The sequence below is a fragment of the Gossypium hirsutum genome, chromosome A01, assembly GCF_007990345.1.
Source record: "Gossypium hirsutum isolate 1008001.06 chromosome A01, Gossypium_hirsutum_v2.1, whole genome shotgun sequence".
NCBI lineage: Eukaryota > Viridiplantae > Streptophyta > Magnoliopsida > Malvales > Malvaceae > Gossypium > Gossypium hirsutum.
In genome coordinates this window covers 93,312,685-93,328,939 of record NC_053424.1, presented here as the reverse complement: position 1 = coordinate 93,328,939, position 16,255 = coordinate 93,312,685, and the positions used below count along the sequence as shown (strand labels likewise).

The window sequence follows — 16,255 nt, the reverse complement described above, 5'->3', positions numbered from 1 at the left end:
ATATATACGACTGATGTAGATAACAAATTGTATATATTAAAATAAATGTATAAAATACATCAAAATGAATGACTAAAATACTCTCGAATAATAAAAAGATTTTAATTACAAAAAAGATGTTTTTTCATAATTTTTTTAACCCAATTGAGAGCAGTCAATGGTTTTAATAAATACTATAAAATAATATGAAAAATGTAAAATAGGGAAAACCAAAGGAAAAATTCTTTTTAACTAAATTATAAACACATTTAAATAACAATGACATAAACATTAATGATAGATTACAAAATCAAATTAAATCTGTTGTGTTTTTGAGTATTTTGTTTAGGTTTGTGGAGACGTCAGATAGTTCTGATAAACAAAACTATTTTATTTGCTTTGCTCTGCTGCGGGCTAAGTAGTCGGCTAGGTTTTTTATTTGTCGGACTGTTTACCTAATTTAAACTACTGTTCATTATAAAATATTAAGACTTAAATGTTAAATTGAAAATTGCAATCATTTCAACTATTACTTCAAAGCTAGCAATTAATTAAACTTTTCAAATATTTTTCTTATAATAACATTTAACCTATTATTTCACGTTATGTTTAACATGAAAACTGTTGTATGTGTCGGTTTAATTGATTTTTAAATAAATTTATGAGCTCTTAATTTAATTTTTAATTATTTTACGATGGTTTAATTATTTTTTAAATACAAGTGTCAAACAAATATGTTGCGACAAACTCCAGTCGAGCTCTTTTTAAGTTTAGATTATTTCGAGTTCAGATCAATTCAGGTTTGAATATTCTTGAGTTAAAAGTTTGTGTTGTTTTAATTGATTTTTTAAAATATATTTTGAAGCTTTCTATAATATAATAATAGTTGTATACATAGTTATATACTATATTATTATATTGTGAAATAGTATATCATCTTTTGTTGTTAGCTATTAAAACTGACTTACCTAACCAAATCGAACCAGATCAAGCAAATCAAGTGTTAAATTCAAATTTTATTTCAATAATAGTTATGTATATGTTGTAACGACCTGATTTTAAACAGTATTGGAAAACATAATTTTAAAATAGATTTTGTAAATTAAACTAGTGAATTATTAACTGAAGAGTTGACGTATCTAGTATAAGATTATAATATTGAATTATCGAGCAATTAAATTGAGAAAGTTGTTAATTATGATACAGGGACTAAATTGCAAATGAGTCATCACAAGTGAGAAAGAGAAAACACATTTTTACGGTTATTTTAAGAAATTCTTAATCAATTAGAAACCAACCAACTATATAAGAGAAACAAAAAATCTTCATTATTTATTACAACTCTACTCATTATATATGATGTTTCAAACACTTAATAAACATCCACAAATGATAAAATTCGGTTAACCTCTACTTGCATTTCATAAGCCAACCTAAGTAGTAAACTTTTAAATGTGTCTACACCTTGTTGAACGTATTGGGAAACAATATCCGACGAGATACCTTTTGACAAAGAAAGTATTCTTGATGGTTGGTGTTCATCAGTTTTAACTCTTTTCATTTCTGTTTCTTTTCTTGAAAATGACTTGATTACAATACTTGGTGATTGGTTAAATAAATTGAAAAAGGTAAGACTTTCTCGGGTAGAATACACGACAACAATATGCATTTTATGTACCTTGCCCTTCTCTCTTGGATAAAATATTTGTCTTTTCGACTCCTGTCTTATGTTTTAAACTAAAGTGACAAATTTAACCGATGTTTCAGTTTTAATATAAAAAAAAAAGCAATTTAGATACTTTTTGATAAATTATGTTCATGTCTTGTTGGAATGACAAATTGTGCTAAAGGTGTTTAGTTTTCGTTTTTATGATTTTCTTGATTGATTTCCTTTCAATGAAATGAGCTTTTAAATTCCAATACTCTAAACCAATTCCAAAGTCATTTCATTATAATCTTCATTTCTATACAAGTTTTGTCATATGTATTTCAAATTTGGTTGCTTCATCTAAATATATTATTAATATGACATTGTTCTTTAATTCTTGATTGAATACTACCTTCTGCTACTGACTTGTTTTACAATTAATTTATTTTCCCATGAAAATTTATTTCGTTAATCACTGATATCCACTACAAAAAGGGATAAAAATAGATCTTCTCAGCAACATTCATCTCACACAGTCTCAACTTTAATAGTACTACCTCTCTCCTCTACTTAGCATTAACAGTAGCAACAACAACAATCGAACCATCATTAAACAACTTACCTTTATTTTGTATTTGTTTACAATAACATCACCACAAAAAAAACCAAAATTTTCATAATAAACCAACTCCCTCCACTTGTTAAAACAAAACAAAACAACTCTCACACTATAAATAAGCAAAGGCCACCTAAAATCTATTTAACCAAGGCCCAATTTCTGAATAACTATAAAAGCCCATTGGCTGGAAGTGCATTTGATAAATAAACTTTTGAACATTTCTCACTTCATTCTTTCATCCATTTCTCCTTCGTTTGATCATTGACCGCCATTTGTTGGCAGTTTGTCTTTGACCTTTTGCTCACACCAGTTTCTCCAACATCTTTTGCATAATATGGAACATTCATCCTTTTAATATTGGCATTATATCGAAAATGATTTCCTAGATCTTAATACAACTTCCTTTTTTTCACATTATCTTTTTTTTTTCAATTTAATTAATAAAACGTTTCAAACCATAAATTCCAACAACAACAAGGTACAATTGAACATCTTTTCCTACGCCTTATGTCATTCTTAACAAACTTGATGCTAAACCTTTTGTTAATAGCTGCAAAATTTGGGAAGAGAAGATACATCTTCTCTATCTTTGTTAACTGGTGTAATAAGTTCTAAGTTACCAACACACTTTATTTAGTTTATGACATGGTTTAACTAAACGACTACAATTTTCTCTTTTGTATCTTACAATCACATTTATTAATTTAAATTGAATCATATCAAATTTAAATGTTACGTGTATATATAGATATATAGATTTTGAACATATTTTAGGGATTAAATCTGAAAGTATATCAATTTTTTTTTGAAGTCTCAAAAAAGAAACTTTATTTGTTTTTGGACAGATGTCGACAAGAGGAAGAGTTCGTGCACATAATGTATAGATGTGAAAAATTATAGTCTCTTCATATGATGCGTACAGTGGGAATCTACTATAAATGGTACAAGAAATTTTATCTATAAAATTTAAATATTCTTTTTATTGGGGGCGGGTGTTCATTTAAGTTCAAATAAACACTAAAAAAACAGTATACTAAATGTTAACTTTTGTACTAAAATTGTGTGATCTATTATATCAATATCATTCATATTTACTTAATTTAAGTTTAGTTTTATAGAAATATGTCTACGGTTTTCTCAAGGTCACCCAGATTTTTTTTTATTTTTAAAAATACAATTATTTTATTTAATATTTAATAACTTTATATATTTTATAATATTTACATTACTATATATTTAATTCCATATGATATAAATTACAATATATACGTATTAAAAATTTAAAAATAGATTAAGTCTGATCAACCTCAGATTTTAGATATTAAAATCTAAGCTCTTCCATATTCAAATCTTTTCAAATTTGATGTGGACTTTAGATCAACTATTAAACAAGTGTAGCTTATATATATCTAAAATGCGGTAAAATATGCAGGGCATTATATGTTTTATTTATTTCACATGAGTAAAAGTAGAGCTTAGTTTAGTTTGGTTTAGTACGGATTTTTGTCATAATTTAGTTTTGATTTTTCTTTTGAATGTTTGGAGTTTATATTTATAATGATATTTTTTTTATAAAACTTTTAAGTTATTTTACTATAAATTAAATTCAATTAGAGAAATTAGAATTATTAATTGATGACCCATTCAGCATGGAATGTAAGGGATTATTCCAAGGTTTGAAATCTGTAGAGGCGGCTTTCAACTTTCAAGTCCCAATGGTGGAGTCTAGGCTGGGCTGGGCTATTTTTATTCCACATTTTCTTTCCTTCGCTTTAATACTATTTATAACAAATGAGTTTCCCAAGAAGATGCCTACCTCTCTTAGCTTAGCTTAGGCACTGAAACTTTGTTTATGGACCATTCAAGTTGCCATGAGAAGACCAAATATCACATCTTTTTAATATTGGAAGACCATTCAAGACAAAAGTTGTACTCAACATCTTCATTATTTTATTTGGCTGTCGAAAATAAAACCCCACTAAATGATTGTTATGAGTTTAATCATAGTCTTTTTTTTTATTTCAAAAATGATACGTTTCATTATTAAAAAAAAAAAAGGTAATCCTATTTTATTTTATTTTATTTTAATTACCTATTTTGAGCATGTAATTACATATTGCGCAAATAATTAAAATTACTAGTCAAAATTCAAAGGTAAAAAGTTTTAGGCTTAATGCATAAATTGCCCTTTAAAATATCTTGGTCTTTTCAATTTAGTACTTAAACAAAATTAAATATACAATAATCTTTTCTATAACAACCATTTGTTATAATAGTGTCTCGCTATAACGATAAAATTTTCTTATATATTTATTGATTTGATTCTCACTTTCTTTATTTAATAAAATTCATAATATAAATTTTATAATAAACTTATAACGATTATCTCTATAACAACACATATTTAGTATTATAAAGATATAACAAGCAAAATCTAAAAAAATAAAAAATTATGTTAGAATTGAAGGCGACAAAATACCCACCATCCGCCCATTTCTTTCCCTATAATTACAAGCTGCCCCGATTGACACTTCCAAGACTTAGCCTGACCCATTCAAAAGACCTTCTTGTTTGAAACATTATAAAAATTGTTATTTTATACTAAATATTTTAACAGGTTTAAATATATTTATTATAAAATAAGAATAAATAGAAAACGGTTTTTTTTTTAGGAAATTTGAATTGATTAGTTTCGAGATTAAAATTTCTATTCAAAGCTTAAGTCAGATTGACCATTTAATTAGGTTAAATCATCTTTACTTTAAAACTATTTGTTACCTCTCAAATCCGTCTTAAATGTTATGATTAAATTTTAAAGACTATATTGACCACTGAAATGATATAGAAAAACTTCCGTATTTTACAACATATTTTAAAACTATTTATTTTTTTATTTAAAATTAGTGAACTTAATTATTTACCTTTGTTTTGAGAAAACTTATTAATTTCAAAAATTAAGCGTCCTTAAAACTTCGTTTGTAAAGATTAATTATTAAAATAAAAAAAACTTTAAGTTAAATTTTATTAAAAACTTATTTTAAATTTTTGAATTTTTTTTAATCAAGTAACTTTATAATCTAAATATAAGATCACATATTTTAAATTAATTTATTGAATTATATAATTTTCACAATGCTATTACTTTTCTTTTACAAAAATTTTTAAAATAATTAAATTTATTCTACTCTATTAATTTATATCTTGGAGATTATTATATAGTACTGTGTTTGGAATTATAAATAAAAAAAGAAATTCGTATAATGCGTACCAAAGCTTTTTTACACTTTTATTTATGTTTTAAACCTAAACTACGTGATATGTTATCTGCCCCTGCATATATTACAATAAAAGAAGCCGAAGACAACGACAATGCTGTTAGTGAGATATTGGAGAAACAATACAGACCGTCCAAATTTCATCCAACGGTTGAGAATATGCGGAGAATCGTATTGAAAAGCAAGTTCCCACTTCTTCAAACAAACAACACCCTTGATTTTAGAAAGTTAAAGATAAGCATTGAAATTAGATTCTATTGAAAAGGGGTCCAATAATATCTGATCCGCAAACTGAAAAGTAAAAAATCAGAGAAGAGCACCACCATCCATTTTATTTGTGTGGCCTGGGTCTTGACTTTCAGGACTGGATCCCCTTTCCTCCATCCGCCTTTATAACTACCTAACACACCCCTTTCTGTTTTCCATACGCCTCCTCTCCTCGCCTAAATCAATTTCCTGGAGGGAAATAACAAACGGGAGACAATCAAATCCCACTTTCTTTTTTCTTCTTCCACTTTGTATTTTACAATGCTAATCTTTTGATTTCTGTTGATTCATTTTTTTTATTTTTTTTATCATTTATTATCTGTTTTTCTTATTATTTAGTACCCCAATAACCCCCCCCCCACACAAAATGGCAATTGCTTGGTCTGAAAAAGCTTCTTTTATGGAGGTTTTGTCTAGGCCTCCTTCTTTATCTCCACCGGTCATCCTAACCCAAGACGAATTGAAAAAAATTGCCGCATACAAAGCCGTTGAGTTCGTTGAATCAGGAATGGTTCTGGGTCTAGGCACTGGTTCGACAGCCAAACACGCCGTGGATCGCATCGGTGAGTTGCTTCGCCTCGGCAAGCTCAAAAACATCGTAGGAATTCCCACCTCCAAGAAAACGCAAGAGCAAGCTGTTTCTTTAGGCATCCCGCTCTCGGATCTCGACCACCATTCCACCATCGATTTAGCAATCGACGGCGCCGATGAAGTGGACCCACAGCTTAATCTCGTCAAAGGCAGAGGTGGGTCCCTGTTAAGAGAGAAAATGGTGGAAGGGACTTGTAAGAAATTTATTTGTATTGTTGATGAATCCAAATTGGTTAAGCATTTGGGAGGGAGTGGCTTAGCCATGCCTGTTGAAGTTGTCCCCTTTTGCTGGAAATTCACAGCTAATAAACTCCAAAACCTGTTCGAAGATTCGGGTTGTGTGGCCAAGCTGAGGAATGATTCTAAAGGGAAACCCTTTGTAACAGATAATGGGAATTATATTGTGGATTTGTATTTGAAGAAAGACATTGGGGATTTGCAGGTGGCAAGCGATGCTATTCTGAGGATTGCTGGTGTCGTTGAACATGGCATGTTTCTTGATATGGCTACGACTGTTATTGTTGCAGGTGAGCTTGGGATCACCATCAAGAACAAGTAGAAACTGCGAAAAAAATTACTCTTTTAACTATTTTTTTTTACATATACTATTTAGGATAGATTTTTGGATTGCTTTTTAGCATACATCGATTTACGATGATGATAATGAGAAAGGTTGGGTTTCTCAAGTTTTGCTGTTTTAGGCAAATGAGGAAAGGACTTAGGATGTATGCCAACTATTATGATAATACAAATAACTAAATTTTAATTATTCTTTGGATGTCTGTTGTTTTGATGGAATTGTTATAGATTTGACCAAGTCTTCATATTACCATTTGTTTCATGTTGGCTAATAAATTGATTTAAGTCCATCAAATATAATCGGCATGGCATGTCTCCAGATAAGTCCTCAACTTTGTATATTTTTATGACATTCAAATTAAACTTTAATTGCGACTCAAATAAAGCATTTGTTTGGAGAATCTTGGTGCCAATGAGAGTTTGATCCAAATGCTTGTCCTGTCTTGCGGCAGACCAAAGCTTGAAATTTAGTAGTCGTGGAGGCTGAGAGTACCAGACGGCAGAACGTTCTGCCTAGGAATAGAGGTCTGATTGGGATAAACTTTCTCACAGGTTGGTCTTCTTTAAAGAAGGTTCCTTCCTTTGGAACCATATACTCCATAGTACAGCAAGCCATGGGTTTCATCCCTTCTCAAAACTCCAATGCTATAGGCCTAACAATATTGAGAAATATCTTGGTTTCAATAAGGAGAACCTTAAGGGCTAAGATTAAGGGTGGCTTTTTTAAGTCCTCCTTCTACTTTTACACACTTGCATTCTAAGATGTCAAGTATTTTCATTTACTATTTGTCATGCTTTAAAGCCCCAGACTACATTTATGCGCAATTTGATTAAAGTTTCTAAAGACTTCTAGTGGTAGCATAGTGATGAAAAATCATTGAAATAATTGGGAAGCTCTTACTCCACCTAAATCACATGGAAGCTTGAGTTTTAGACGAGCTAATATGAAGCAAGCCTTCCTAGCCAAGTTGTCTTGGAAATTACTTGATAAGAAAAGCTAGGTCCAAACCAAAACGCTTGGAAAAAAAAAAAGCAAAGCATTCTCCATCGGGGAGGCAAGGCTTTTGGGTCAGAATCATTGGTCTTCTTCACATGGGTTTGATTCTTGGGCTTTATGTTTGAGTTTTTAAGCTTTGGGCTAAATATATAAATTGTTTGATATAAACAAAAATTCTGGAGTTGAAAATTAGTGATTGACCCATTTTATAGGTTCGATTGAATTGGTAGTTTCTTTTTTTGGTACGAGGTCTAGATTTGAGCTACAAAACTTACAACTCTGTCTAAATTACTATTTAATTAATACCCAGAAAAAAACACAAATCAAGATCAGCAATAAAAAAACATAGCATCACCGACTCCGGCCCAAGTTCCAAGGATTGAGATCAATTGCTCTATCAAATCATTTGTCGGTCACACTCACATCTCTCATCCCGTCTTCAACTTTGCCATCAATTAAACTACTCATTTATCTCGGTCTCGGATGCCTCAGACAGCTTTAAATTTATCACATATGCATAAAACCTCACTCTCAAATTACTTGGATTCCAATTTTAATATATTTTGTCCACGCACATTGGTCAAAATATAATTAGACGTTAAAATTTAAATAAAAATTATAGTATAATGTTGCAAAAGTTGCTACTAATATTCAATTTAAATATCAATATCGCTTTCGTTAAAACAAAGATTTAATTTGAAAAAATTGAAAGACTAAAATAATAAGGGAAATTTTCTTTTTATGAAAGTTCATTTATAAAATATGATTATACATGTATGCATGAACAACTATAAAATAAAATCATACTAATATATAATTTAAATTGATGAATAATTAAAATATAATACAACAAAACTCATACATAACAACTATACATCAACCCATACATATAAAATAAAATTTGAACTCACTAAATTTAACTAGAGTGCTCAATATCTTAAAACTCTAATAATTATAATAAGATGAACCACTGTAAGAAGAGTATGAAGATTGCAACATTTTGAATTAGAAGTAACAAATTTAGATGTATATGATCATAGGGAATTAGGGATAAGATGAAAGAGAAGTGCGGCGATTGAAGTTGGTAAGGTAAAGAGAAGAAGAAGAGCCATCCCCAAAGCAACGGCAGGCCTGGTTTCCATGAGCTTGGATTGCAAGCTCTCCACAGCTTGGTAAACATCGAGGTCGTACTTTTCTTTCTTGTATTGTTTCTCCCACTCCATCCAATGCTGGGGAGGCTCATAACTCTTCTCCACCCTCTGCATCTCCTGAATTCGCTTTCTCAACACTATCATGCTCACATCCACTAGCTTCCCGTCGAAATTGTGACTATATGGCCCTGATGATCTTTTTGAAGCCATTACTTTGACATTTGCCGTCTTTGCCCCTCCCAAACCCTTTCTCCCGCCTATTAGGTCGCTGGAGAAGCGATGTTGTGGTGGAGGAGCTGAAGCTGAGGACTTAGAAAGACAAGAAGTAGTAGCTTGCATGGTTTTTGGATGTGAAGTTATCTCTGGAGTAAGTGGCGCAATGATTTTGGGAAGAAAAAAACTAAAGAGTATTTATAGAGGAAAGATGATGGTGAAGGACCGTTATTGAGTCAAAATCCTGGAATTTAGAGATTGATTTGGAAGAAAGGTAAGATAACGTGTGGGACACTCGATTTTTAATTGGAAGATTCTGTAGTAAGAAATGGGAATGTACGTGCGTAGCCTGTGGGGGCGGCGCCAATCACACCGCGTCCACTTGTATCTTCATCATTTTCATGCAATTTTTAATCCCTCTCTCTTACACCTACTCTTCCTGCCCTTTTATATTTAATTCCTTTATTCACCTTTTTCTTTTAACATTAAATATAAAATTAATACCTAATTTTTTCCACTTCTTTCGTATTAGTATTTATAGTTTTTTTTTTCAAATTACTACTTAGATATCGATTTAGGTGATGGAACAAAAATTCAAATACTAATTTGAGATAAAAAAATTATAAGTATTAATTTAAAAAAATTGAACAAATTTAAATGCTAATTTTATATTTAACCTCTAATATTATAATGATAACAGATTCGTCATTTCATATTTTTATATATTTTTACTCTTGAGAACCGCAGGATACTTTTTATATTTAATTTATTTTGTATTATGAACAAATACCCATCTATTAATTATGAGTAAATATTAATCGAAATGTTTAAACATATTATATTTAAAATATATAAAAATAAAAAAAAAATTTATCGTACAAGTATGCTTGTAAAAATTATGTATTTAGAAGACAATTATACATTTAAAAATAACATATAATAAATAATGAAATGTAGTGTTCAAAATTAATATTAACCATATGTCATATGTATGAAATTAAAATAAAAAAAGTTTAAATTGTGATTAAAATTAAATTTAAATAAGTAAATACGTCATATTAATAATATTAAATGCACTCCAATTATTTATCATGATATTATCAATTTTTTATAGCACGTAAAAAAGTTATGTTGATGAGAAGAAAATTCAATATTAAAAATCTAATTATAAATAATTAAAGGCTTAATTGAACAATAATTCAACAGATTTGATTCACTAGAGTATAACAAAAAAAGAAAAGAAAAGAAAAGAATCTATTGAAATATCAACGAATTTCTATTTTATACACGAGCAATATTCAAATAGAATTCAAAGAAAATGGATGCGATAAGATAGAAAAAAACAGACGGTGCGTAAATGTAACTCGTTGTTTAAAGAACTATTCAGAGTTCCTAGAGCTCCTTGTAAAGCTTGTTGGAAAACCCGTTGTCGGACTTGATTAATCGCTCTTTGTTGTTCAAAATAAATGGTTTCATTTTTGTAATTTTCTAATTGTTCCAAAATCTTATAAGTTGAATTAATCAAATTCAATTTTTCTTATCTATCTCAGAGTATCCATTCCCTCGAAACTGATTCGCCTCCAATAAGAGGCCCTTAAACTATACTCTTTATTTGAATTAGATTCTTTTTTCTTTTGGTTAAGTCAGGTATATAACTAATGTTACTCTTCTCATTAAATCCGTTAAAAAAAATCTTTGCAACCAATCAAGAAGTGGCACGTGTCTTTAAAAATATAATTTATATTAATTTGACTAGAAATTTGAAAAAGTTAAATAAAAATATATTAGTATTATTTAAAATAAAAATTATCCCCCTCTCTTCTCCCAGCCAGCCTATTTTCATGTTTGTTTATTTATTTTTAAGTTTTTTAATGTTTGGTTCGTGATCGTTAAAAGTTTTAAAATAATGTTTGTGGTCATTTATATAATAATTTGTGTTTCTTCCTGTAAGTTAAATGAAAAAGTTTATGAACATATAATTGAACACATTTACAAATGATATTCATGAATAATAAACTAACAAACAATAAATAAACATACATATTATCTTTTAGATATAAAATAATTAAATATGAATATTAATAATTTTAATATAAATAGAATAAGCACTTGAAACTATAATAATATTATTAATTATATGATAACTGAATAGTAAATGAGTTTTAAATACACTTAAAATAATTTATTAAATGAGATTTAAGTGAACATCAACGTGTTTGTTTATGAACAAACAAACCAACCAAACTTTGTTTACATTCGGTTCACTTAATAAACAAGCTTAAACGTCAAATGAGTCTTAGCTCGATTGGCATAGGCATTGTTGCTAATGTAGGAGTGTTAAGGAAAAAAACTATTGTGGTAGTTAACAGTTTAAAACAGTTAGTAGTTAGCAGTAATAGTTATGGTAGTTAAGGTTGTTGTAACTAGTCTTAGTAGCTTGTGTATATATACCAGAGTTTGATATCTGGTTTAATATCAATAAAAGATTATTTTTCAGTCAACATGAATAGTTTTCATGAATCTCAACATGGTATCTAAGCCTTAAAAATTTATTTTTAGTGTTATCTCATGGCAACAGAGGTCGTTTCTGGTGATGATGATGAAAATCGGCAGTGCATCAACTCAAGTGTTCCAGCAGGTGGTTCTTCTCCTAGTTCGACTCCTGGTGTTTTGAAAAAGATTCAACAATTTCCTAAACATGACACTGTAAAACTTGGAGAGCACAATTTTCTTTTATGGAAACAATAAGTTTTGTTGATCCTTAAAGGCTATGGGCTGTATAGTTTTATTCTTGGCATTGTTAGTGTTCCTCCACAGTCGATTGTTGATAGCAATGGTAATCTTATCCCCAATCCTCACTTCTTGTTTCATAAACAACAAGATAAATTGTTAGCTTCCTGGCTTTTGTCCACCATTTGTGATGATGTTCTTGTTCATCTCACTGATGCTCGATCTAGCTTTGATGTATGGAGTACTGTTGTTATACGCTTTGCTTCTAAGTCTACTCTGACGATTTCTACTTTGAGACATTCCCTTTATTCTAAAAAAAAAGGTCAGCTGACCATTAAAGAATATCTGGCCAAGATTAAAAATCTGTGTGACACTCTTGTGGCTGCTGGTAGTGTTCTTTCTGAGCAAGAATAAATTAGTATCATTCTTGCAAGCTTGCCAGTGGAGTATGAGTCAATTCGTATTGTAGCATCTGTAATGAGTATTCCTCTTGAACTTCTTATTGAAATGCTAACTGATTGTGAAACCCGACAACCAGATCTAGTTTCTACCATGTCTTTACAAGCTAATGTTGTTCAGTATCATGATTCTGGTGGTAGTAGTTACGGTCAGTCTGATAGGGGTATCAGACCACACTACAGGGGCAATGGTAGATCATCTCGCGGAAGAGGTCGAGGTAGGAAATTTGTGCATAATAAGCCTCAATGTCAACTTTGTGGACGCATTGGTTATACTGTCCAGCGGTGTTATTTATCAGTTCGATGAGACTTTTAAAGGAATTTCTGACCAGTCCATGCAGGTACATTTTCATCAGTTCTAAAATCTTTCTTCTTGTGGTCATTCTTGTTGCTTTTAGAAAGGTTCTGCACAAGACGCTGGTCTGCAAGCTAATCAGGTTTCTATTAAAGGGCAGTTTTTTTCGAGTTCCTCAACTGCAAAAATTTGGTATCTAGACTTCGGTGCTTCCAATCATGTAACCAATGATCTGAAAAGTTTGCAACATGTCACTCAGTACACAGGTAACAACAAGCTTTTTATGGGGAATGGCATATCAATTCCAGTGGATCATGTTGGCTTCAGCTCTTTTACAACTAATAGTCAAGTCTTTCATCTAAGAAATGTTTTGCATGTACCTGACATTTGTAAAAAATTAATGTATGTTGCTCAATTTGCAGGAGATAACCAAGTCTACTTTGAGTTTCATGCTTTTCGTTGTTTTATGAAGGATACCAAGACAGGGAGCATCCTGTTGGTGGGCCGCATTCATAATGGTTTATATCAGTTTGATCTTTCTCACACTCAGGGGTACAAGTCTGTTTCTTCAACTCCAGCCACTGTTCATACTGCTTGTTGGGACTTCCAGCTTCTAGTTCCTCTAATTTTGAGTTGTGGCACAAACGTTTGGGCCATCCTTGTAATAAAACTATTAAAACAATTCTTTAGATGTGTAATGTTGTTTCCAACAGTTGTAAGTTGAGTACTATTTGTTCAGCATGTCAGCTTGGAAACAATCATAAGCTTTCATTTTCTTCATCTACTACTGTATATTCGGCTCCATTTGAGCTCATAGTTTCTGATCTTTAGGGACCTGCCCCTATGGCATCTGAAGGCTCTTACTACTATGTCTCATTTGTTGATGCGTACTCTAGATTCACATGGCTATATCTCATCAAACGCAAACCTGAAGCTCTTGAAAAGTTTCTTCATTTGCAGAAATTTATTACTGTTCAATTTAGATGTTTCATTAAGGCTCTTCAGACTATTCGGGTGGCGAATTTTGATCTTTTTCAAATATGTTGTCTCAGCTTGGAATTCATCATCGCCTGACTTGTCCCCCACACTTCTGAGCAAAATGGTCTGGTTGAGAGAAAACATAGGCACATCTTCGATACTAGTCTGACCTTGATGGCTCAATCTAGCATGCCACTGATTTTTTGGGCTCATGATTTTACTAGTGCTATTTTTCTCATTAACAGGCTTCCCACACTTCTTCTCGAAGGACGATCACCTTTTGAAGTGTTGCATTGCACTCAACTCAATTACATATTTTTAAGGGTTTTTGGTTGTAAGTGTTATCACTATCTTCTACCCTTTAATAACCATAAGCTCGAGTATCGTTCCAAGCCCTGTGTATTTCTTGGCTATAGCTCAACTCATAAAGGATACAAATGCCTTAATGATAATGGAAAGGTTTTTGTCTCAAGACATGTGGTGTTCGATGAAGATTCCTTTCCTTTTGCTGCTTCTTCTAGCTCAAGCAGTGATTCTCGGGCTCACTCTCAGTTTTAGCATCAACAGGCTCGAGTTCCTGTTGTCTTCTCTTCCTTTCCACAGTCTGGTGCTGGTGTCTCACCTATAAACGTTTCTTCCCCTCAACCAGAATTGGCAGCAATGTTAGATACCAGTAGACCAGTTTATTTTTCTCCTACTCTTTCAGATTCTGTTCCTATACAGCCTACTTCTCTGCATTTTAGATCACCTGGTATCAATACAGATGACAGTCGGTCAGCGTCCCTTCCTCCTTCTCCTACTGGTGTTTCGTCAACTAACTCATTTACCTCTCGGCTGGCTTCTAGCAATCCCTTGTTCGTTGTTCACTTGTCAACTCTTATTGTCAACACTCATCCTATGCAAACTAGATCCAAGAATGGGATTTTCAAACCTAAATTATTTTCAGCTGAGCTAGGAGTTCCTAAACCTGTCATGATTGAGCAGGCTTTTGCCCACAAAGAATGGAAATTAGCAGCTTAGCAGGAGTATGATGCATTACTAAAGAATGAAACTTGGGATTTAGTTTCCTTACCTGCCAACAGGAGGGCTGTATGCTGCAAATGGATATTCAAAGTTAAAAGACACTTGGATGGCACCATTGCTCGTTACAAAGGTAGACTAGTTGTCAAGGGGTACCTGCAGGAAGTTGGTATTAATTATCAAGAAACTTTCAGCCTTGTTGTAAAACCTACTACAATTCGTGTAGTCTTGTTCTTGGCTGTGAAGTTTGGTTGGTCACTAAGGCAAGTTGATATTAACAATGTCTTTCTCAATGGGGATTTGTCAGAAGAGACTTATATGGTGCAACCTCCAGGTTTTAAGCAGAAGATTGGTGATCAAACATTGGTATGTCGTCTAAAGAAAGCTCTGTATGGCCTTAAGCATGCTCCTCGAGCTTGGTTCTCAAAGCTAAGGGATTTTTTTCTTGCTTCTCAGTTTGTTTTAACTAAATCTAATGGCTCACTTTTTGTTCGAAAGACTGAGGGTGTGCTCCTGTATGTACTTGTCTACGTCGATGCCATCATTGTCGCTGGAAATCATCAAGGCAGTATTGATGACTTTATCGCCACCTTGGATACTAAGTTCTCTCTGAAGGATTTGGGCTCTCTCAACTATGTCCTTGGTATTGAAGTTCTTTCCACCACTAATGGCTTATTTTTGAGCCAACGCAAATATATCCTTGAGCTTCTAAGTAGGGCTCGCATGGATTAAGCAAAAGGTTCTCCTACACCTATGGCTTTTTCAACTAATTTATCTTAATATGTTGGAAGTGCAATTGAGAATGAGTCTGAGTATAGGAGTATTGTGGGGGCTTTACAGTATATAGTCATTACAAGACCTGACATTACTTTTGCTGTAAATAGAGTTTGTCAATTCATGTACAAACCTCTTGATCAACATTTCAAAGCTGTGAAACGCATCCTGCGCTATCTCCAGAACATTGCTGATTATGGTCTTCATTTCACTCCAGCTATCACCTTGGATCTTGTTGGCTATTCGGATGCAAATTGGGGGTCTGATGTGGATGACAGACAGTCTACAACAGGATTCTGTGTATTTCTTAGGGGCAATCCTATTGCCTGGGGGTCTAAGAAGCATAAATTGTTTCCAGATCAACTGCAGAAGCAGAATATAGAGGGCTTGCTCATATGGTCACTGAGATAGTCTGGCTTAAATCACTTTTAGCTGAATTACATGTTTCTTTGAACAGGAAGGCTACTGTCTGGCTGGAGCTGTTACTGTCTCAGCTAATCTAGTATTACATTCAAAATTTAAGCATGTCGAGTTGGATTTGTTTTTCGTTAAGGAGAAAGTTGCTGCAAGAACATTAACTGTTAGACATGTTCCAGCGTAAGAGCAGGCAGCAGACATCTTTACTAAGCCTTAGGCAGCTTCTCTTTTTTCAAAGTTTTGATCATGTCTTAAGCTAGTTGC

The 16,255-nt window shown here is 32.0% G+C and overlaps 2 protein-coding genes across 2 annotated transcripts; one reads left to right on the top strand and one right to left on the bottom strand.

Moving 5' to 3' along the window:
* Window positions 1-5,736: 5,736 nt before the first annotated feature.
* On the top strand, window positions 5,737-7,148 carry LOC107916555 (probable ribose-5-phosphate isomerase 2). Its single transcript, XM_016845828.2, has one exon. The coding sequence runs from the start codon at window positions 6,156-6,158 to the stop codon at window positions 6,936-6,938; it is 783 nt and encodes a 260-aa protein (XP_016701317.1). The 5' UTR covers window positions 5,737-6,155; the 3' UTR covers window positions 6,939-7,148.
* A 1,841-nt stretch (window positions 7,149-8,989) lies between these two features.
* LOC107917454 (uncharacterized) lies at window positions 8,990-9,445 on the bottom strand. Its single transcript, XM_016846806.1, has one exon. It carries the CDS (start codon window positions 9,443-9,445, stop codon window positions 8,990-8,992), a length of 456 nt encoding a protein of 151 aa, XP_016702295.1.
* Window positions 9,446-16,255: the final 6,810 nt, after the last annotated feature.

Bases quoted from the DNA above. Each gene is read 5' to 3' on its own strand.
- LOC107916555 (XM_016845828.2), top strand. From the start codon at position 6,156: ATGGCAATTGCTTGGTCTGAAAAAGCTTCTTTTATGGAGGTTTTGTCT.
- LOC107917454 (XM_016846806.1), bottom strand. From the start codon at position 9,445: ATGCAAGCTACTACTTCTTGTCTTTCTAAGTCCTCAGCTTCAGCTCCT.